We start from the raw sequence: 23,243 nt of genomic DNA on the forward strand, positions 1-23,243 counted from the left end.
GGACTGCTAGTCTCTCACAACTCTCTCTCATGGACGTGAGTTGCACTGAGCCATTTGTAGTGCTTTATAATTTAACTGTTTATTTCTTGTATTATATATTTATCTGTATATGATTTAACAGTTCATTTCTTGTTATATATCTAATTATCTTTATAAGTAAATATATTAAATTATCAGCCATTTGGTTTTATCTCTCTAGAGAACCCTGTCTAACACAAGCACAAATGCCAGAGAAGGCTAGGAGAGCTCAGAACCCTCACCCTTTGCTGGCGGGCGGTGAAACACTGAAACCACTAGGGAAAGTAATGATGGTAACGGCACTTCTGCAAACATCTGAGAACAGAGACACCACAGGGACCCAGCGATCTGGCTACTTGGTATATGCCCTACAGAAACCAGGAACCCAGCACATACCCACCCCATGTTCGCCAAAGCACTATTTGTAGTAGCGAGGAGATGGAAATGGCCTGTTCATGGGCGGAAGAATGGATAAGTAAACTTCAGAACACCCACACCACGGATAGTGCACACCACTACAGAACGAGGAAACCGTGAAACACCTCCTGACACGGCGGGATTTGGAGGACATTATGTTGAGGGAAGCACAAAAGGGCAAACACGGCATGAGACGAATATCATTAAAAATAACCCAAAACCAAGAAACCGATTTCAGTGGGTAGCAAGGGTGGGAAGGAAAGGGAGAAAAGGGGAAGTGACGGGCTAGAAGGGTGGACAGGTGTTGACTTGGGTGAAACTCCACACACCAAACTCACTGCTATGGAGTTGACTTGGACTCCTTGTGAGTGATGAAGGCCCTTTAGGACAGGGTAGACCTGCCCCTGTGGGTTTCTGAAATGGTAACTCTTTACTGCCCCTCTGGGTGTCCAGGGGAGCGGCTGGTGGTTTCAAAGAGTGACTGTGAGGTTAGCAGCCCAACATGTGACCACTAAGCCACCAGGGTTCCCCTTGACTTGGGTGAAGGGATGATCATGTCGTACAAGGAGGAGAAGGGGCAAAGTGGGAGGGATCAGGTTAAGCCATTAGGGTGCTTAATTAGTTGTTGAAAGCAAAAATGATGATCTGACTTGTAAACACCCACCTAATTCACAATTTTTAAAAAGTTTTAAACAATGTCTTTTGTAACTACAAAAAAAAAATCAAAAACCCAATCGCTGTCATCCGCTCAATTGTGACTCACAGTGACCCTAATAGACTCGCGCTGTCCCTTTGGGTTTCCAAGACTTTGAATTTTTACAAGGGCAGACAGTCTCATCTTCCTCAGAGGGAACAATGGATTTGAACTGCTGACCTTGTGATTAGTATCTGAATCTGTAGCTCACTACACGACCAGGGCTCCACCGGGCTAGACCTGCCCCTGTGGGTTTCTGAGACTGTGATTCTTTACAAGAGTAGAAAGCTTCCTCTTTCTTCTGAAAGAGCAGCTGGTGGTTTTGAACTACTGACGCAAATAAACCATTACACCACCAGGAGAACGAGGACTCGGGTGTGTTTCACCCCGGCGGCCTCTAGCACAGTGTCTAACAGCATGAGTGGATGCCGACCTGGGAAATCTGCTTTGGCTAACAGCATCTTTCATCGTTTAATGCTGTTATGTGACTAAGGCGAGACTTCCAGGAGGAGAGCATGAGAGCTTTGAGTCAGAGTCTATACCCAAAGTTGCCCGGTGCTGGGGAGATGACAGACACACTCTACAGGCCAAAGGCTCCCAGTCTGGGTGGCCTGAGCCCTCCTCCCAGGCACTCACAAGTATGGAAGGGAGTCCGGTCGGGCAACGAACGGGTTTTCCTCCGGATCGGCAAGGACTTTTCCATCTCTTCTTTCAAGATCATCTTTCCCAAGTTGGATGTCACCTGGAAAAGGGAATGGAAGATGGAGCCAAGACTTAAATCCTCATTTCATATCTCTAAATGCTTGGGGACGCTGTCAGCAGGGTTGGGCGTTTGCAACCATGTCTACTAGTGACAGATATTCCGAGGAGGCCGGTTCATGTCTGGAGGGCAGAGAACCTCCTGTTTTCAGTCTGATGTGCTGCTAGGTTGGGTTTGGACGCCCATGGGTGCTCAGTGTAGCTGCATGAGAGCTTCCCCATCCCAGGCTGTGATAGCCAGAGCACTGTGAATGGCCTTCCCATGACTCTCAGCACACACCTCCCTCCCCTGGAGACCAGTAAACCACACTCTCTCCCTCGCCACTCCTTTGCCCTCTGCTACCTCGTTCACTCTGCAATCAAGGGCCTTTCCCCTCCACCCTTCAAACAGCACAGAGTCCAGGTGTCTCTTGAAAAGCAGCACCCCCCAAATCTTGTTCTAATTAGGGTACTTTTCTGCATAAACCCATTTGGATTAGCTGTGGAACCAGAATTTTGTCCCCGCAAAGACACAGGCTGGGTGGCAGGTAGCAAGATGCTACCTTACTCAGTTCCTCTTTCTGACGCTCCCTCAGAGCCTTCATCTCCTCTCCAGAGTCATCATCTTCCTCCTCCTCTTCCTCCTCTGCCCCTTTCCGAGATGCCTTCCGCTTCCTCCATTCAGTCTCTAGGGACCGCAGGAAAAGAAGGCAATAAGCAGTGGCTCAGCCAGGATTTATCACATGCTGGCTCTGTGTGCAGAACTGGGCTCCCCTTTACAGGATCCTATAGGTCATTTTAGGATCCCTGGTGGTGTAGTGGTTATGCCTTGGGCTGCTAACTGCGAGGTTAGCAGTTCTAAACCACCAGCCACTCCAAGAGAGAAAGATGTGGCTCTCTACTCCCATAAAGGGTTAGTCTGGGAAACTCATGGGGCAGTGCTACCTGCTATATAGCACTGCTATGAGTTGGCATCAAATCGATAGCAGCAAGTGAATGAGCTTCTTTTAAAAATTAACCCACACAAACAACCTCACTGCCATCGAGGCATTTCTGACTCATAGTGATCCTATAGGTCAGGGTAGAACTGCCACTGGGTTTCCAAGACTAAGTTTTTATGGAATGGGAAAGTCTCATCCTTCTCCCTCAGAGTGGCTGGTGGTTTCAAACTGCTCACCTTTCTGTCAGCAGCCCAATGTGTAACCACCTTGCAGTGAAACTGGGTAGGCCACACCCACAGCAAACCCAAACCCAACTCAGAGTGACTGCCTATGGGGCCTCCTGTAAATATAAACAATTACAGGAGCAGACTGCCTCATCTCTCTCCCATGAAGCGGCTGGTGGGTTTGAACTGCTGGTATTACAATTAGCAGTCAGTGACTTAAACTCATTGGGGACCAAGGTCTTGTCTCATTTGTCTTTCTTTCCCAGAGCTCCTGTCACTGAGCCAGGTAGGGAGTGCAGTTTGATCAGTGTCCTCTGAGTGATCATATCAGTGCATGCAAGTAGATGGATGGCTCTCCAAGGCCTACAGAGGGCAGGGAGAGCTCTCTGTGAGCTTCCAAAAAAGGAGCCAGGGGGCTTCATGAAGTCAGTAAAAGCATACGAGGTGAGGATGGGCTCCTGGAGGCTGTAAGGGAAAGGTCAGTGAGGGGGCATCCTGGGGCCTCCCTTTCCCCAGACTTCCCCACAATGTCTCCTACCCACAACGGCCAGTGATGGGGGGCATGGCCAGTAGTCAGTTTCGATCTTAGCCGGCTGGTTGGGGTCTGGGGGCTGGGCCGCAGGGAACTTGGACGATTCGATGATGAGGTCCTCAATGAGGTGCTTGCTCTGGGGGCTGCCACCCATGGACTCTGGAAGCCAAGCGCAGAGTCAGCTCACTCACCCCAGCCAGGGCCAACTCTGCTGCCTTCCCCCCTCCCTCCACAGCCCGCAGAGCCTGAGGAGGAGCACAAAGCAATGGCTCTGTTGTACGGTTGCACTGTTACAGGTGGCCATTCCCCTCGCCCTCCCTCCCTCCCAGGGGCATGTCAGCCGGGCCACAGCCCTCACCTCGCTGCTTATAGATGGGAGGCTTCTTGTAGATGTTAGAATCCGGGCGGGAGGTCTCTGTGGAGAGGGAGCAGGGGTTGAGGAGAAGGAAGCTATGTGGGTGGCAGAGTCAGGGTGGGTGCAGGGTGGGGAATGGAGACAAATGGCTGGAGAGAAAGAGGTAATTCAGGGGCCCCAGTCAAGAGCCAAGACAAGTCACAGTTCCTGGAACTGCCCCTCAGGGGACTGGGACTTTCCATACATTTTTTGGCTGGTGGGGGGCTAGAAAGAAGCAACAGGGGTCCAGGACTCATGGGGCCCACCAGACAGGACGAGCACACATGCTGGAGAGTGGGGGAGCAAGGGGCTTAGGGAAAAACAGAGGTCTGAGGTGAAGTAGGTGCTCAGGCTCACACCACAACCTACCAGGGTGATGGAAATGAGGCAGGCTGGTCCGAGGGGTTCCCGTGGTCCTGGGGGCTGAAGCCTGAGAGGTGATTCCAGGGGATCGGCTTTCTGCCCACACCTGTGGTGCAGAAGTCTGACTCACTGCAGCTCCTGTGTGCCCCTTCCCAAAGCACAGACCCCACGTCCCCCCACTCTACCAGGCCCCATCCTCCCGCAACCCCAACCCCAGGCACAGGAAGGGGACTCAAGACCAGGCCTGCTGAGGGTGCCAGGCCCAAGAGAAAGGATGACACATGAAGCTCTAGGATAGACAGACAGGTGGCTACAGCAATGACTCGTGCATAGGATGTTGCTTCCGTCATGTCCCCTAGGCTAGGCAGCGCTGTCGGGACTTGTGGGGGCCCCATCAGAGCAGGGCTGGGCAGGTTTCAGGTAGGGGCAGACTCACCTCTGGGGATGGTGGTGGGGATGTGGATTTGGGTGACAGAGAACGCTGTGAATGGAGAGGAGGCTGGTTAGACCACAAGGCTACCCTAGAACCCCAGAGTAGCCTCTTCATCCCTTATCAAGTCCACACCCTCTCCTGGCCAACTCTGAGGTCACCTCTTCTCCCGCAGAGCCTTGTCAATGCCCAGTGCTGGGTCTCCATTCTTCTTCCTAGCACTCTCCTGGACCAAGTTCTCTTTCTCCTCCATAGAGCATGCAGGAGTGCAAGGATCTTGGAGCAAACAGTATGCTTGATGCTCTTAGGCCCTGTGCTCCGACCCTCAGGACTCATGGAAGGGGCAGGCCAGGACCCTCCAAGGATGACTCCCGCTGCCTGCCCCAGACCCAGCACTCACCCTTTACTTGACTCCCGGTCATGGAGTCCCCGATCATGAACCATCTCCTGCACAGACTGCTCTGTGAGGTGGGCAGGCAGAGAAGACAATGCCATCCACACACGTGGCTCAGCTAGCACCCCCAGCTGACAACTTTCAGTCCCCCTAGGCACGTTGCCTAACCGTCGCTCTCTCTGCCTACTCCCACTCTTCCCCTGTGCGCTTCCCGTGGGCTTCTGCCATTCAAACAGCCGCCCCTGCTTCTGCTTTCATAGCTGCGCTCCCACCTTAAGCCCGTTCTCACCAGGCTCTCAACAGACGCTTGGCTGACATGGTGGTTCCCTTTCTTGCTTCCATAAGACTGGCCACAAGGAACAAAGCAGTGGGGGAGGGGAGCACCCTGCCCCCCCACCCAGTGTGGCTGGCACAGTCCTTGCTCCCCTGTCCTGTCCCTGGGGCCCCTCCCCTCCCCATGCACCTCACGGCTTCTGGGCAGATCCACATGTTCCAGGAGGGAGTAGGTGAAGTGGGGCTCATAGATCATGAGGTCAGGCCGCTCGATGTCCAAAATGGCCTTGTCTTTAGGGATGGCAGCCAGGTCTTTGTAGCCCAGTACCTGATTGTCCATCTTGGCCTGCAGGGAAAGGGTCCCAATGAGGCAGTTGTGCTGAAGCATCCCCTGTGATGCTGGCCAGACTGTAAGAGCTAGACTTAGGATTCCACAAAGAAGAAGAGAGTGAGGAGCCGCTTTAGAAGCCAACTCTTATGGGGCAGTAACTCTTTGGTTCTCATTGGAAGGGTCTGTCACCTTAAAAAACAACTCACGTAGCGAGTGGTACCAGAAAGCCCCCACTGGGTGGAGGAGGATAGAAAGCTCTCTGGATTCAGCGCTCCTCTCCCTTCCAGCGCTGGTAGGGCATGAAAGTTCAAGGTGAAGCTGCCAAGCAGAGCCAATGCCTGCTCACCCCCTGCCCCTCCTCCCTTGTGCCAGACGGAGGCTGGTGGTGCCCAGGGGTACTCACCACGATGCTGGAGGGAGAGCCCGGATCATTGGAGCCTCGCGAGGAGCTCACGCTCCCTGGGGAGGTGAGTGGTTGCTGGGGAGAGCGAGAAGGTGGGCGAGTGGGTATGTGCGTGGGTGTGAGGGGTGCGGCGGGGGCAGGAGGCTCGTCAGGAGACACAGGATTTGGGCTGAAGGTCTCCCCTCTGCCTTGGGGGATCCGGGGTGCTGCACCGTGGGCAACAGCCAGGTGGCACCCTCGAGGCGGCATCCCGAGCTGATGCTCCTACTGGTGCAGACCTCGGCCCCACCCCGGCCCCAGGCACCCCACCTGTCCCAGCAGTGGGTGCAGCGCCCCAGCACACCTTCTGCAGGCGTTCCATGCAGCAGGGCGCTGGCTGGACGGGTCACTCGAAGCGGGCACGAGAGGACGGGCGGGCTCAGGCCCTGCCCCGCTCCGCGGCGCTGAGCACTCGGGGTGGTGAAAGCTGAAAGGGCTTCGTCCCAGCCAGCTGTAGCGTCCTCATCCCTCGGTGGTTCTCCTGGCTGCAGAGCGGGTGGAGGGCCTGCAAGGAGAAGGGCAGGGCGAGAACGTGCCAGAGAGGTAGGGGTACAGCCCACCCCACCCCCCACCCTCGCACCCCCTACTCCTCCAGTTGAGCAGAGCGACAGGCCGGAAGGGCGTTCGGACTCAGGTTTTCCATTTGCCCAGCTGGAGAGAGAGTGTGCTTGTGGGCAGGGAGGGGAAAGTGGAGGGCCTGCACTTGTTTTTGACCCATTGTTCTCTGGCTCCAAAGGAAATGACGGCAAGGGACAGAGGCTGACGGAGGCTTCCCGGGCAGCCTGTACAGGCCCTGCTTGGTCACAACTGCCCTGCTCTGGGGGCTGAAGCCCAAGGCCTGACGCCCCCTCACCCTCTGCCAAGGCTGCCTGTGACTCAGTGCTCTCCACTCCCCCTCAGCCTGCTAGTCATGGCCGCCTCACCTGCCCCACAGCTACTCAGCCAAGAAGGCTTAACTGAGAGCCTGAGTAATAATACCTAGGAAGTGTGTGGGTGGGGGGAGCGGGATGGAGAAAAGAGGAAGGGCTGCCTTGCATAAGGTAGTCAGACCACGTGGACTGCCATCTCCAGTCCAGAAGAGAGAGGAAGACTACAGAGGGGAGGCCCTGGCACTCTCTCCCCTCCGCCCTCCAAGGCAGTCAGCTTCACAGGGATTAAACATCCTGGTGGGGGGTGGGGGCGGTGAGGAGCCATTCCTTGAGCCAATCCAAAGTCTTCTCACAGTGCCCACGCTGAGACGCCCCTCTCTGAAGTGTTGTGCCCCTCTCTGAAGTGTTGTTGTGACTGCAAGTCAGTGCCACCAGGTCCCATGTGAGGCCACTGGCCATCCGACCCAGCCTGGTACTGCTCTGTTTGTTCCTAGGGGGCCGGTCCTTTCTGCTCCATTAGATTGTGAGTCCCCTGGGACACAGCCGTCATCCCCTCCTTCTCTGTAACTGCCTTAGCCATCCCTCCATCCTCCCTGTGTCCCACCCCCACACTGCACCTGTCATCATCATTCACAGAACTGGTGGCTGCGTGTGATGGTGGCACCCCCAAGTCAACACAACCCCTGTGGGTTTCTAAGATGTAACTGTTAACGGGAGCTTTAACGGGGGCTTTACCGGGGGCTTTCTCCCTCAGAGCTGCTGGTGGTTTTGAACTGCCAACCATGCAGATCACAGCCCAACACATAACCACTACACCACTAGGGCTCCCTGGGATGGTAACAGCTGGGCCTGGAGCCACAGAGCTAACTGACAATCACAGAAGGGGCAGGGACGAGGCAGCCTGACTCAGGGGTGATGGGCAGGAACTCAGGTGCCTGGGGCAGTGGGGTGGGGTGGGAGGAGTACTGACTGCTGCCCATTAACTGTGTGACCCTGAGCAAGTTACTTTTCCTCCCTGTGCTTCATGAGAGTTAGTTGAGTACCCAAGTCTAGGGTTACTGTATGATCGGAGGGGGTCTTCCACACATTCACGGAGGAAGCAGGGAAAAAAGAGGAGCTGACACCAAGGGCTCAAATAGAATGTAAATGTTTAGAAAATGATGATGGCAACACATGTACAAATATGCTTGATACCATTGGTGTATGGAATGTAAGAGCCCTCACTAAGATGATTTTTTTTTTTAAGTTCATGGAAAAATCCCGCTATTCTTTCATTCCAGTTTCTGGGAATTTTTGGAACCTCCCCTCCCCCCCACGTCTAACACACACCCATTCAAGTACTTAAAACAGTGAAATTCCCTCTGAACAATTAGTTGTCATTGCTTCTATATTCCCTGGGCCTCTGAGCTCCGAGTGCTGTGCTGGAGGCATCCCTTGCTACAGAGGCCCATGGAACACTGAGGGTCTCGGGCTCCTAATCTCATCGCCCACCACCCTGTAGCAGCCGCTCTCCTCTGGCTGCCTCTCTACCACTGCCCGCCGAAGCTGCCCACTCCCTGCACAGACAGGCTTCACGCCCACTTCTGTGCTTTTCTTTAACACATGCTGCCCCCTTGCTTTTGCACATGGGAGGCCTCACCTGCTATTCTAGCTGCAGATGGAGATATATATATATATATATATATATATATATATATATATATATATATATATATATATATATATACACACACACACACACACACATTTTCAGCCTTTCTCCCCGAAGTCTTATAACTCTAACCAAACAGTTGGGTGAGATCATATATAATAAAGATCAAAGATAATAAAGTGCTTCTGGTCCCCTTGAGAAGAGAGGATTAGACAGTTTGCCAATCGTGGAAATAAGGGGATTGGTACCCTCGTGGGGGTGGAACCATACCAATAAGGTCGATAGGATCCTAATGAGGGGATTGGTGAGCTTTACCAGCCAGTTAGGCTTAAAATCAACCATCCCAGAGGTGGGGAGGAGGACCTCACTACCAACGAAAAAGATGAGCCTTGTACCCCAGGGCCCTGCACTGAGAAGCACCGGGCCCAGGAGACAGCTGTGACACCAGAGATGGCACAGACATTGAGATGTGTCGACAAGCATGACAGAGAAACAGCAGCAGCAGCAGGTCCAGAAGAACACCAGGAGATGTGGATTTCTCAGGGTGAGAGAGCTGCCTGCTTTTGGCTGAAGCTTAGTGGCCAAGAAGGGTGCCCCTGGGCACGTATTGGTGGAGCCAAAGAGTCATATTTGCCTGAGTAAGTCCCAGAGGCTTAAGAGGTCTGAGCGGCTAAAGTGCTTTCCACTCCTGTGAAGAGTTGCCATTTTGGGAACACACAAGGGGCAGTTTTATCCTGTCCTGTAGGGTCACTATTCACTATGAGTTCAAATAGGCTCGGTGGCAGTGAGTGTCATCATCATCATCATCATCATCATCATCATCATCTTTTTAGCTCTAGAAGCAAATACTCAATCCATCCATCTACCCACCCACCATGCATCGTTTTCTTCATCCATTCAACAAATATTTCCTGAGCACTCATTCTGCAAAGAAGACAGCGGCCTGCTCTGTGAGAACAGAAACACGAGTCAGGGCAGCAGAGCTGCCCCTCTAAAAATAAGGTGCACGCACTTAGATAGCTCCCATGCAAAGCAGAAAACCACATGTTAGAGATAAGATAGTGTAAGGGGCTACGAGAGGCCACAGGAGAGAGGGCTTATGCCCACGGCGTGCCAGAAAGGGAAAGCAGAAATGGTTTTTTAGAGGAGAAGGTGCTTGAGGTGGGCCTTGAAGGATGTCTAGTTTAATACAAAAATCCCAAAAGCAATTCTTGAAAGAGAAAGAAACGTGGGCAGGTGGGGCCAGGGGAACGCATGGAGGCTGCTGGGAGAACAACAAACAGGACTTCGAGTGAGGGTGAGAGACATCTGGAGTGCGCCCTTTAGGTCAGGTTGTGGAAGCCTTGAACCCAGACAAGAGAATTTAGGCTGTATTCTGAGTCTGTATTCTTAGGCATGCTAAGCTTTAAAATATAACATGTATATAATTTCTTAAAGCCAAGAAGTGTCACAATCCATGTAATGCTACAGGAACATTACCTGGCTGCAGGCTGGGCGGTGGGTTGGACAGAAAGAGGCCGTCCATAGGGAGAGAGGAGCCCAGAAGCTGTGGCAATAATTCAGGCTGAGGTTTGTGAAGGTCTAGAGGTGGGCAACAAGGGGTTTGTGAAGGTCTAGAGGTGGGCAACAAAGGTGAGGCTGGGACAGGGACGAATGGGGAGGATCTTAGAGGCAGAATGGGCAAAGCAGGACTGAATGTGGATAGACCCCAGTGGGCCAGCAGGTCCCAAGTAGGAGAGGCTGGCAGCAGGTCCCACCTGGCTCTGGGACAGGTGGAGGTGGGCTGGGTGCAGTGAATGAACAGATGGAGCTGTCCGGGGTGGGGGGCTGGGGGCGCAGAGGCTGGGGAAAAGCTTGGGGGAAAGGTCAGGGCTGGGAATGAAGATTTAGGAGCCATTTGCCTCAAGGTGACAGTGGAGAGGGGAGGCTGTGCAGGGAGATGGCAAAAAGCAGCCTCTTGGGAAAGGCCTGGGAGAGGGGCAGGAAGGAAGAAGGAGCCAGAGCAGGCGCTCTGAGGGAGGGACGGAGCTGGCCAGTGTCGCCAGTGGTGCCGTGCACTTCCAGCGCAGTGTCTGCCCCTGAGCACACACATGTCCGCACACACAGGGCAGCAAGGGAGGTAGGACTAAGAAACTAACATGTCTTGGAAGCCTCTGTGGAGAAGGTGGGGGAAGGTGCCAAAGATAGGGAGATGCCTCCAGGTTCTAGCTCAGGGCCATGGGAACCCTGAGAGCCTATGCAGGGGCTCCGCTGAGAGGAGCACTCCGGAAGGAAGGGTGACGGAGCCGGAGGGAGCCAGGACAGTAACTTTGGAGGAAGTAAGATTGAGGGAAGGCTGCTAAGGGAGAGGGAGACTTGAACGTGTTTGTAGGCAGCAAGCAGCCGAGAGGCACGGATCCAGGATCCAGAGAAAGGGGCTGGTTTGATGGAGCAAAGAAAGGGATTCAGTGCAAGCTGCGGTGGAGTGGGACACTGGGCTGTGAGACAGACAGCAACAACAAAACATGCTTCCCCGAGGAAGCGGTTAACAGGAAGAAGGTGGGTAACCTAGGGGGGGGCTTTCGAAGAAGCCTAAGGGGAGGCTTCCTGTTCCTACTCAGCAGTTGGGCTGTGGTCAAATGCCACCCTTACATGTGTGAGGAATGGGACCTGAGACGAGGGGAGGGTTGAGATGGCAGCTGTGGGAACCGCATCCCGCTGGGCTCTTCCAAGCAGCCAGGGAGCAGGGGCCACTTCAGGGCTCTTTGGAGCCACTGGCTGGACCTCGGGTTGGCCCTGGTGCCCTTGCCCTTAGACACCAGCTTGGGGAATACTGAGCAGGAGCATGACTGCCTATCCGTGTGTTCATTGCCTAGGCACGGAGGGAGGTGGGGCAGACCAGAGAAAGATTACACTCTCTTACTGCACGCACAAATACTGTCCCACAGGCATATCTACTCAGAAACATGATTCAAAGCAATGCCCGGCGTAACAATATTAGCAATAGCTACTGCTTATGGAATGTCCACCTTGTGGCGGGCACCGTGGCAGGCTTGTTACATGTCCCCCTATAGGGCTGCTGGGAGTTAGAATAGACTCAGTGGCAGTACGTGTTTGTTTGTCTTTTAAGATCATTTTATTGGGGACTCTTACAGCTCTTATAACAATCCACACATCAATTGTCTCAAGCATATTTGTACCTATGTTGCCATCATCGTTTTCTAAACAGTTACTTTCTGTTTGAGCCCTTGGCTGATACCAGCTCCTCTTTTTTCCCTCCCCCTCCCCCTCCTACCCTCGTGTGGCAGTATGTTTTTAAGCCTTACATTAAAACCCTGAATTGGCGCTGACCTCCAATTTGAAACTGAGGAAATGAAAGCTTACGCAGGTTGACTAATTCGGCAAGGACCCCATTCTTAGGTGGGACGTCCACCTGCATCCACCTGTCTTTCCAATCCACGCTCTTAACCACCCTAACATCCTGGGTACAACAGGGCCCGTAACTCACTGAGGAGCCCTGATGGCGGGCAGAGTGGTTATGCATTGGGTTGCTAACCACAAGGTTAGCAGTTCAAAAACACCAGCGACTCCCTGGGCTCTCCCATGGGGCAGTAAAGCATTGCCGCCACACAGGGGCAGTTCTACCCCCGTCCTATAGGGTCACAGTGAGTTGGCTTTGATGGCAGGGAGTGTGAGTGACTCCCATCTCCCCTGTGCCTTCTTACCCAGAGCCACCCCAGGCCTCCCCACAAGGGCAGGGAGCCACCCACCTGGGTCCCAGAGTGGTAGAGAGCTTGCTAATAATGGTGGAGATTATGCTAATGTATTACCCTGCCAGGGGCATTTGCATTTTAATTTGGGGTCACCCTTAAGGAATATAGTTCTTACTGGTGAAAGTTTAGGCTGGCCAGCTGGGGAAAATGTTTGGGAAGGGGTGGGGGTGTGGGGTGTGGGGGGGGTGTGTGGGTGTGTGTGTGCGCCACTTAGTTTTCTCTCAAACCACACCATGCAGGCAACTGCCCGCTCCACCCACATGTAATCTCCTCCACCAAAGGCCATTTCCTCACATGTCAACAACGCACCCAGTCTATGCGCTCGCTCACTGGGCCCCCCTGGTCCTGACCCCTTCCCTGCACACCTGGAAGTCCCAAACCCACAGTGGAGGAAGAGACCAAAAGGGCAGGCTGCAGACAGGAAGGGACTGGGAAGGGCAGGCAGGGAGCTTGGCCCAGAGGAAGGAGAGCCCAGATGACGGAAGGGCTGGCTTCGCTGCCTGCCTGTTAGCCTCCGTCCTTCCATCTGAGCCCTCCCTCCCCCAGCTGGGCCTCCTCACCTTATCTGAACCACCAGCCCGGCCCCACCTCTCATCTTCCCAGCACCCAGAGCTTCCCAAGTCCCAGGACTTAGGAGATAAGACTTGCCCACAGGGACCTCTAGGTTCTCACCACCTATTCCTGTGGGCTCTTGCTCCAGGCAGGCACGGCCCAGACGATGACTCCTCAAGGCTCTTAGAAATGAAGCGTCAACTGACAGACCCAGCTCAGTCCTTTCGTGCAGCCTCTGTTCCCACCCTATGTCAACCACCACCTGCTCAGTGCTCCTGGACCCCTTCACTCAACTTCCCCCCAACCAGCAAATCAGAATTCATTGCTCTTGTTTCAGAAATGAGGAGGATGCACTGAGAAGTGACCTCGCTAAAGGCCTCCCAGACAGAAGCCGAGCTGGAACGCCTACCTTGGCCCGCCTGGCACGTTTCAATCAGTTCCCAGACCCCACGTTGACCGCTGACCGGAACGCAGCGCTCCGAGCCTGTGTGCTAAGCTTTTATGGCCGTGCCACCCAGAATCCTGTGCACTGGCCTCACTTCGCAGAAAGGAGCCCAGAGCCTGGGGACTCGGGGTCAGGCGGGCCGGGTGCCTGCCAGCTAGTGCAGGCAGTCAGTGAATTATGAAATCGAGCGCAGCGTCCAAGTGGGCTGGGGTCAGGGTGGGCAAGCACGCGGGCCCCTCCTGGCTCCAGTCTCACTCAGCGTGCCCGCCCTGGCCCCTCCCTTTCTACCTCCTTCTTTCCTCTCTGAGCTCCGCTTCCCTCTCCCCCTCCAGGCCCCACCCCCACAGTTACTGTGGCAACAACTCCATGCCAGAAATAAAAGCTGGATACAAAAAAAAAAAAAGCTGGATACAGCGAGGTTGCTGTTCCCAAAACAGCATCCCAATCTGGGGAGGGGAAGGGAGGGGCCCCTGGGAGGGCCAGGTCTGTTCCCCTGGGGTCTGTGTGAATGTGTGTGTGTGGGGTGGGGTGGGGGGTGGGGGGGCAGGACACTAGAAGAGCCGGGGAGGATTGGGGCCTGCCCTGAGCCCCTTGGCTCCCCAGGACGGCTGCACCTGGCCACCTCCACTCTCCTCTACATATGTTGAAAGCTGCTGTTCTCTCTGCTAGACCGGGGCTCCCCCAATGCCAACCCCGTCCTCCGTCCTCTCACACTCTGGCAAGAGGAGACGGGGTGGGCATCCCTGAGCACAGAACCTGGGTCCCTGCCTGGAGACCCACCTGCTCAGGGGCCTGCCCTCCTGTTCTCTTGATGCCAACAGGCATGGGCCCTGTAGCACTCAACCCCATCAGTGTGCAACGATTCACCATTTTTTTTCTGTAGGGCTTGGTCTTGCTTGGGCTCCCACATGCTAGAACCTTTTCCCCTGCCAGGTTCCCCCAGCCCCTCATGCTTGCTGGGTCCTCAGCACACACCTGCTTATCGTGGGTCTGCTTGGTAGATTGCACTGTTACTTCTGCAGATGGGATTGACAGCACTGGGGAGGAGGGAGGGTCTCATACCCTATATTCAGCTTCCAGCGGCTCTCTTTTCTGGTCTTGACCCACCCCCCACATGAGCTCTGAGACAGAAATCCCTACAGACATCAACTCACAGGGGACCAGCTGACCCAGGTGTCAGACACCTGGCTCCAGGCCCGCAGGTGGAGAGGACACCCCTGTGGGCAGACAGGCAGAAAGGCCCACACAACGCTCATGTACGCATGTATGCACACACGGGGAGACTCGAAGCTGGCTTCAGGATCGCACCCCCACCCTTCCCGAGAGAGGCCCCTACAGGACAATACCCAGGACATGCTGGCATCCACTCACACCCACCCACCCTCCTCCCCTTGGCAACGCTCTACACCCACAGCCTGCCGAACCATGTGTGGAGCCTGTCCCCCAGCTATGCATGCGCACATACTGGTACACACAAAAGCCCTTCATTTGCCACCCCCAGGGACTGCCCGTGCCCCCGGACTCCCATAGTACCACTGCCTTCTTTCTCCAAGACATGCTACTGTCCCCCTGACTTGCAGACCCTGGCAACGCCATCCCCTTGGAGGGAAGGCAGGTGATGAGCCTCCGGGAAGGGCTCAGGGCCTCCAGGCTGGAGGAGGGGCAGCAGGGGTGGTGGTGCTGGGGGGGTTGCAGGTCTACTTGAACTTCCTCAGTAGGCAGCATCAGTGAACAGAGGCAGCTGCCACCAAAGGGCCCTCATCCCAGTCCATCTAGCTGCTAGAGGTGGGGGTGGTGGGGAGCCTCAGGTCCCTTCCCCCCAAGGAGCAGGCCTCTCTCGGAACAGCTCCAACCCTGAAGGGTATCTGGGGCGGCGCCCCCCACCCCCACCCCCGCAAAGGGTGGAAGACATGCAATAGCTTAATTTGCCCATTATTCAGCATGGGGGGGGGGAACAGCTCCCTGCCCACCCAGCACCCCCTCACTGTAATCTCTGGCCAGCATAATGAGGTGGGCAGGAAGAATGGCCAGTGAAGGGGCACGGGGCGGCTGCAGCTAGCCCCAGCCCTCCCATTACCTCAAGATCAATCAGAATAAACCCACTTAGGCCCAGCAGCGTCTAGCCACCCAGTCCCCATCTCCCAGGAAACCAGGAAATCCGGCCACCCCCCAAAGCCTCCTCACAAGCAGATGCTGTTGTCCCAAGTGTCCACAGAGGGGATAAAAGGAGTGAGACCCTGCCACCTACCTTCCCCAGACAGGGTGGCCTCAGGTCAAGGCCAGGGTAGGGAGAGGCATCACCCAACTCCAAGGCCTTTTTCTCCAGAGCCTAGGTACAAGGCGTCTCTTCCAGGGACCCAGCCCTGCTCTCCCAGCTCACAAACAGCAGGGAAAAGCTGGCGTGGGGTGGGTGGGGTGGGAGCTGGAGAAGGAGGGGAGCTGGTCTCCACTGAGCAGGCTGATCTCCTTGCTGGGCCCCCACCCCGCTCACCCCCACCCAGTTTCTCCACAGGCCACAGTGGAGACCAGATCCTGGGGCTGGGGAGTCAGGGCTGGTAGGTGGTGGCAGATGGACGGGTGGGCGGGCCCTGGCTCCCCCACGCCCTCCCACCTCCAGCTGATAGTGGTGTGTGTGTCACTGGCTCTGCCGCAGCTCCGTCCCTCTCTCACACAAGGGGCATTAACCCAGCATCATGACATGACGAAGCAGAATCTGCCCCCACCCCGCCCTCAGCCCAGGCCCAGGCTCACACAGCACACAGCCCTAAACAGCCAGAGTCACATTGGGGTGGGGATGGCAGTGGGGCAGGGGCTCTATGGACCACTGGGTATAACAATGCTGGGCTTCTCCAAGCACCTGTCTCTCCCACCCATCCTTGGTGGCTGGGCCCACCACTGAACAGCCAGCGGCAAGAGAGGCCTCTGGGCTCCCAGCTCCTCCCCAGGTGGCAGCAGGCACCAGAGCTGGCCTGTGGAGGATTAACCCTTTCCTGGGCAGAGACAAATGGGAGGATGAGGGAACAGCCCCCCAGTATGGAGACTCCCTGAACCTCCAGGGAGCCACAGTGGGAGCCACAGCATGGGAGCCAGACAAGACCCTATGCTTGCCAGAGCAGCTTTATGGAAAGAGGACATCTTGCCTGGTGATGCCCAGGGTCCACCTTGGAAAGTACAGGGACGGGTCTTCCCATGCCTGGAAACATCACCTGCGGGCACCCCCCCGCCCATGCCCAGAGCCCATCCATGGCCCTGTGGATCCAATAGGGCTCAGAGTAGAGTCAGATACACTTGTGCCCCTCTCCACCCCCCAGCCCCACACAGAGGGAAGTGCACCCAGACAGCTGACCCCTCACCCTGACCCTGGCATTCTCTCCACCTCTACCCGCAGACTTGCCGACCTAGGCAGGCCTTGTTGTTGCCCTGGTAACTGTTGCTCCCAGCTGCTGGGTCAGCTGATTTATCAGCTGTTGTTCGGGAAATCTAGAATCTGGGGAGGGGACTCTGGGTGTCCAAATGGAAAATCACAGGGGGCAATAGAGAATGTGCCCCAGGATCTCTGTCTGAGAGTGAGAGCGAGAGCAAGAGAGAGAGAAGGGGGTGGGGGGGCATGGACAGAGAGGGAGGGAAGACCGAGAAGGATGTAACCCAGACTGGGCTCCAGGTGGCCAGCAGAAAGGAGGGAAAGCAGGTAGTTGAATGGGGGGGAGCAGTGTGGAGAGGGGGGCGTTGGGCAGAGCCCATAGTCTCCAGGCTTAGCTGCTGTGGGTGGGAGAGGCAGGGTGCAGGTTGCAGTGGAAAGGTACAGAAGGAGCTGGGGGTGGGAGAAGAAATGTCAGGCCCAGATTGACCTAACCACAGAAGAAAGGGCCAGGAGAGTGATGTGGGAGGGGTTACACGTTTGATGTGGTGGTGGTGGTGAGGGGGGAGTCTTGGAGGAGGAGCTAACTACCCCCACCCCACCCTTCTTGATGTTTTTGGATCACCAGACCTGGCCTTAGCCCAGCCTCTCTGCTTCTGGCCCTGCCACCCCACCCTGACTGCCCTCAGCTCGGTGCTGCCTGGCTCCATGCCTGCCCTGAGCCATTTCCCTCCCTCCAGCCCTCCTTGAGACCAGCTGGTTGTTTGGCTGCCCAAACCTGGTTCTTCCCCTGCTTCTCACCCTCGGCCCCCAGAGACTACCCCAGGAGACCAGGAGGTGGGGTGGAAGGCCAGCTGTGGACAGGGCTCCGGATTGAGGTGGGCAGTGAGGGACGAATGGAGAAAGGGAATATCTTCCTGATGGAAATAAGCATGAAGGATGGAGTGGGGGGGACCGAGGGGAAGGGGCCAGAGGGAGGAGGAGGGGGAAGGGAGGGTTCTTTATCGGTACCTTCAAGGACCTAGGGCACGGGGCAGGAACACAGCGGCTGCTTCTTCGGTGACATACACCTCCATCCCTGGGCGCATCTCCTCTCCGCCTCCCGTTGCCACGACAACCTGCGGCAGACCAGGCCTGGCTCAGCAGCGGCGGCGGCGGCAGGGAGGGGGAGGAGAGAAAACCATGGCTCCTTCCTACTGCCTCTGCCTCAGTGGTGGATGGTCAGGGACCAGGTTTAGCTTCCTAGTGCTGGGGCTGGGGGCTCCGGGGAGAGCTTCAGGAGCTGGAGCTGCATTGAGCCCCCACCAGGCCTCCCCTCCCCCTCTTCTTTTCCTTGGAGCTCCAGGATTGGCTGCAGGCGTAGCCTCAGGAGAACCTTAACTCAGGGCCAGACAGCAGGCTGGCTTTGGAGGGGGAGGCGGTACTGGGGCAGCTCCTCCATTCCCCAAAATCCGGGGTGGAGTTGAGAGGGGGCATTAGAGCCAGCAGGGAGAGGTGGGGAACTGGGGACAAAGTGGGCTTTCTCGGGCTGTGGGCCCAGGAGTGTGCCCCACACCTGATCTCTGCTAGCCCAGTCTAATCACCTCCTGCAGGCGCCGCCCCTCTCCCATCAGTCTGACCTAGAGGAGAGTCAAGCGGCAGCTTTCTTCCAGTCCCACAAGGCCCCATCCCCAGTGCCTCCCACGCCCAAGCCCCACACCCGATAGGAATCTCCCTCGGAAGCCTTTGGAGACACCTGGGATCCGCGGTGACTGCAGAGTTAGGGCGCCCTCTGTCGACCTGAGGAGTGGTAGCTGCCAAGGTCATTCATTGCCTCTGTGGGGGATGGCCAGCGCCCGCGCGCGGGTGTGTGTATGTGTGTTGGTGGGAGTCCAGAGACCCTTCTCTCCCATGCTATACTCCCACCTCCAGCTCCTCTCTGCCTGCTGAACTTGTCCTACAGGAGAGACAGGCTCACTCTTCAGCCCCCACCCCCCACCCCTCCTCCTTCTCTTCCTGGCCACACCTGACCTCAGAATGATCTGCTCTGCGGGCTGGCCTGCCCTCCCCGTTCAGGCTAGGGGAAGAGAGGAGTCGAATCCCATCCCAACAGGGACCGCTGCAGGGAGCCCCTCAGCTGAGGCCTGCGACCTATTTCCTTGGAGACTTCCCGGGGATGGGGGATTGGAGTAGCGTACCTTTAGGCTCAGGAGTCTCTTGAGGCCCTGTGGATGACACCTGAGTCTGAGTCAAGGGGTGGGGCCTGCTGCCCCTCTCCGGAGGGCAGGTGATCTCAGGCCTGGAGACACCTGGTTCTTGGCACCTTTCCCCAGCAAGGTCATTCATACCATGCGTCCCACTGGACTCTGGCCCTGCTGCTGCTGCCCACTCCCCTGGGACTGTGCAATAGGCCTCCCGGACCGTGTCCTTGTCTCACTTCAGTGCCCCCCGCCCTGTCCCGAGCACCAGGGTCACTCCCCCTCCGCTGTCTAAATATTAACCACTGGAGAGACCGGCCTATGGCACTTGGGCATCGAAGGAGAAAGACTGAGATTTCTCACTGGAGATTGGGCAGCCTCTTGCTCCTGACTCTGAGCGTCTCCTGGGGCCAGAGCCCCTGTACCTGCCTCAGCCACCAGAGGTGCTGCTGCCAGAAGACCACCTTGCATGCCTCCTCAGCATCCTTCCCTAGTTCCTCACTGTGGGAAGACCAAGTGCATACAGAACCCAGTCCTGTCTCACGACTGGACTCCCGAGGAGGCACAAAGTCAGTCCCCACCAGACCCCTCACCTTTGTCCCCTCAGCCCCAGCCCTTCTGTCTTCTCTCCCACTCACTTTTAAAGTCACACATTTGACAAATGTATTAAGAGTAATGGAGAGTACTTTGAAGATGGTAAGGTTATTTTGTAAAAAAATTTAAATACAGAGCTTTGAAAAAAATTCCAGTTATAGTTGGGTACCCCCTCGTATCTGGATTAACTTCGTAGGATTGCCCCTCCCGTCCCCCCATGGAGTTGTCAAAAGTCCATGGCTATTGCCCCTGATGTTTGCTGACACTAAGGATGGAGGGTGGAGGTAGTATCCTGGCTTCTCTCCCTGGCTCCAGCTGAGGGCTCGGGGTGCTGGGCCCAGGATTCCGTCCTGCCACTTCACTTGGTTTATTAACTAAATGAAAGGTTAAATGAGTTTTTACCCTGCTATTGGGATGCCGTGACTATTTCTTCAGTTGAGGTCTGACTGTCTAGCAGAACTATGGTGTGAGCATAGCATCTGCAGCTTGAGGTCAACTGTGATGAGTGCCCGAGCTATGTGACAAGTCAAGGGCAGCCTGGGCCCCGCAGGAGTGGAGACTGCCCCTCACCCCTGGGAAACTGGGCTGACTCCATGGAGCAGAGGATGGAGAAATGCTCAAAAAGGAAACCGGACTCACTGCCGTCCAGTCACTTCCGACTGACAGCAACCCTGTAGGGCAGGGCTTCTCAACCTTCCTGATGCCGAGACCCCTTCATACAGTTCCTCATGTTGTGGTGACCCCACAACAATCATAAAATTATTGTTGTTGCTACTTCATCACTGTCATTTTGCTACTGTTATGAATCGGGTGACCCCTGTGAAAGGATCATTCGACTCCCAGTGGGGTTGAGACCCACAGGTTGAGAACCACTGCTGTAGGACAAGCTAGAGCTGCTCCTGTAAGTTTCCAGGACAGTAATTCTTTACAGGAGTAGAAAGCCTCGTCTTTCTCAGGAGGTGCAGTTGGTGGTTTTGAACTCCTAACCTTGAGGTTAGTAAGCAGGGCTCCCAGACTAGGCTCCAGGAACTTCCTGAACAAAGAAGGGAGCAGTGTGCTTGTTGGGTGGCAAGGAGGGCAGTTCTGCCAGTCTTCAAAGAGCTTATGTGGGGATAGGGTTCGGAGGGGAGACTGGGTAGGACTGGACAGTCGCCTGGAAACCACACGAAGGTGTTTATCAGTGAGAGCGTGGCACGGGCAAACTGAGTGAAATGTGTAGTGCACTGGTGTCTGGGGGCCCCGGGAGGCAGGCAGAGGATTCCAAAGCTAGCTACTGCAGTGACTTAGGCTGGTCACAGAGAGGTTCTGGAGGTGGTGCCGGATTTCAGTTTGGGAGAGAAAGCAGTCACGTGCAAGGCAGTTATAGATGTTGAGATTGCTCACAGAGAGACAGCCAAGAGAACAAGGAGGGGAGGGGATGGCAGAAACCTTCAGGAGTATGCCCAAGAAGGGGGTTACACATTGAAAGGGGCCAGCAAAGAGGTGAGAGGGTGAGGAGAGAGCAGTCTCCTGCTTGCTGAGGATGGTCACAGGACTTTCAAAAAGGAGTCTTCTTAGGGGTCATGTGCTATGAGGCTGAGGGCTGGGGACTGGGGACTCTTGGTATGGTGACTGGAGGTCACTGGCCATTGGCGTTAGCGGGGCGGGCTGAATAGAGTGAGATAAGTAAAAGCCCGATTTCGTGGACTGAAGAGTGAGTGGATTTCCCCTTCTGACTTCCTGCTTCAACTCCCCTTGGGCTCCTTTGGCCTTTTGGAGGACAGGGTGGGGCAGGGAGAGATCGATAGGGAGGCTATTCTTGGCTAGAGTTCTTGGTAATCCTATCCGCACAGCACTGAGGCATGCTCCGGCCTCCTCTCTCAACATAGGAACACACTCTCTGTGGAGTCCATCTTTCCAGCAGCTTCCTGGGGGTTTCCACCCCCATCCTCACTTGCTTAAAGCCTTCTGGCACACAGGCCACTAAGGGTGCTGTCCTCGTGGGAAGAGCAGGTAATGGGGCAGTGGTGCTCTCTGAGGTACCCGGGGAAGCCTCCTCCCTTCCCCAGACCTTACACATTTATCCCCTCCCTCTACCGTTCCAGGGCTAGAGAGATCTGTTTCTTTGACGTCTTCCTTCCCACCAGGGCAGAGTGAATGAGCTCAACAGACTTCTGAGTAGGCAGAACATCCCAGACCAAGAGTTCGGGGCTTGAAAGGTATGGTGAGGAAGAGGGTACAGATGGCAGAGCCACCCCCACCCCCGCCGGCTCAGGGCTCAGGCTGGGGCGAGATGGCACAGGCCTCAGGAGCTGCCCCCCTCCCTAGCCCTTCCCCGTCCTGTCCCTCCCTGCCAGGTCTCACCTCAAAAAAAAAAACAAGAAAGGACACAGTGAGGGCTTTCTGGAGCCGGCCCCCAGGGGCTGGTCTGTGCTGGGGAGGTCAGAGGGAGAGGCAGGGAAGAAAGCAGAGCCGGACAAAGGCCCGGTCCACCTTTGAAGCTCTCTAACCCGACGGCAGAGGGAGGGGTGGGGGCGGTTGGGCGGGCGGGCAGGAGTCTAGAGTTTTAAAGAATGTCTCAAATTCCTGCGGAAGTCAGAGGGATTGTAAGAACTCCCCCTCCCCAACACACCTCCTTCCCGGCCTCCTCCATCCCAAGTCCAGTCCTGCACACCTGGGGGGCCCCCCAACCCTTTGTCCTCAAGTAATTGCTGGGTGTTGCCCCTGCTTTTAAAGTTCCATTGAACTCGCCAGTTATCAGCTGTGGCTCCAGACCACCCTCCCAATACACCCCCCAGAAAACTACCCCCAACACATCCTGCAGTCTTCAGCGGGATTAAGGCTCTTTGTGATGGGGGGAGAGGAAAAAAGCTAGGCGGTGGAAAGCAATTATGACAAGCTAGAGGGCGGGAGAGTCTGTCCTGGGGGGGCGGGGGTGGACCTCCCTTTTGGCTGCTGTCCCCACCTTCTAAATTGCCCAGGGTTGGGGGGGTGTCAGACTATTCCAGTTCTCACCTACCGAGAGGTGAGTGACCCCTCAGCCCCCTTCGACTGGAACAACTGGCCAAGCTGCTCCTCCAGCTGCCTCCTCCCTGTGCACCACCGACGCCCCCCTTCGTCTTTCAGGCCATTCGCGGAGGAAGTGGAGAGACCAATCCACGTCTTGTACTCTCTCTCCTGCTCCCCATAACCCTCGCCCAGTATTTTCTCACACAGATGAGGGAGGGAAGGGGGCAACTGAGGCTCGGGGTCCCATGGGCCCTCTCTCCTGAAGAGCACACTTGGGGGTGTGGCGGGGTCTCCCACTTCACAAGATTAAAAGTGAGTGTAGAGAAAGAAAGAGGCGGTGTACACGACCTCTGGGTTCCACTCTCGAAATGCACACCTGGGGGCTTATGGGAAAGCCCACCCAGAGCTTCTGTGGGTGGGGAGCAGGGGCCTCACCCCCCTTTTTCTTTCTGCCCCTCACCCCGGGTGACCGACTGGGCAAAGCCCAGTTCTAATTGAGATTTCCCCTCAGGTGTAGCTACCCTCTTGGCCCCAGCGAGGACCTGGGCGAACAAGAGGACGCATTCTGGCCCCCACTCCCCCTTCCGCCAGGCCCCGGCTCTCCACCCCCATCCTCCGGCCCTCCTCACCGGAAAAAAGCAATCGGGCTCCGGGGAGGCGGCTACT

The 23,243-nt window shown here is 55.9% G+C and overlaps 1 protein-coding gene across 9 annotated transcripts in view; it reads right to left on the reverse strand.

Moving 5' to 3' along the window:
* Positions 1 to 23,227, reverse strand: part of DMTN (dematin actin binding protein) — a 32,454-nt gene extending 9,227 nt beyond the window's left edge. Inside the window, exons 1-11 of one of the 9 annotated variants that reach the window (XM_045286678.1) lie at positions 23,207 to 23,227; positions 17,830 to 17,936; positions 6,496 to 6,696; positions 6,153 to 6,227; positions 5,609 to 5,764; positions 4,758 to 4,802; positions 4,328 to 4,427; positions 3,923 to 3,979; positions 3,571 to 3,723; positions 2,431 to 2,555; positions 1,766 to 1,871 (exon numbers count right to left, since the gene is read on the reverse strand). In XM_045286678.1, the coding sequence (XP_045142613.1) occupies positions 1,766 to 1,871; positions 2,431 to 2,555; positions 3,571 to 3,723; positions 3,923 to 3,979; positions 4,328 to 4,427; positions 4,758 to 4,802; positions 5,609 to 5,764; positions 6,153 to 6,227; positions 6,496 to 6,513 (835 nt within the window). In that variant the 5' untranslated portion in view covers positions 6,514 to 6,696; positions 17,830 to 17,936; positions 23,207 to 23,227. Of the gene's footprint in view, positions 1 to 1,765; positions 1,872 to 2,430; positions 2,556 to 3,570; positions 3,724 to 3,922; positions 3,980 to 4,327; positions 4,428 to 4,757; positions 4,803 to 5,608; positions 5,765 to 6,152; positions 6,228 to 6,495; positions 6,697 to 13,424; positions 13,618 to 15,708; positions 15,932 to 17,829; positions 18,306 to 18,373; positions 18,390 to 18,995; positions 19,138 to 23,206 lie in introns of those variants that run through there. The other 8 variants (XM_045286677.1, XM_045286679.1, XM_045286681.1 and 5 more) reach the window with 8 other exon arrangements.
* Positions 23,228 to 23,243: the final 16 nt, after the last annotated feature.

This window comes from Echinops telfairi, unplaced genomic scaffold (genome assembly GCF_000313985.2).
Source record: "Echinops telfairi isolate 266 unplaced genomic scaffold, ASM31398v2 ScPeMD7_9;HRSCAF=40, whole genome shotgun sequence".
In the NCBI taxonomy this organism is placed as follows: domain Eukaryota; kingdom Metazoa; phylum Chordata; class Mammalia; order Afrosoricida; family Tenrecidae; genus Echinops; species Echinops telfairi.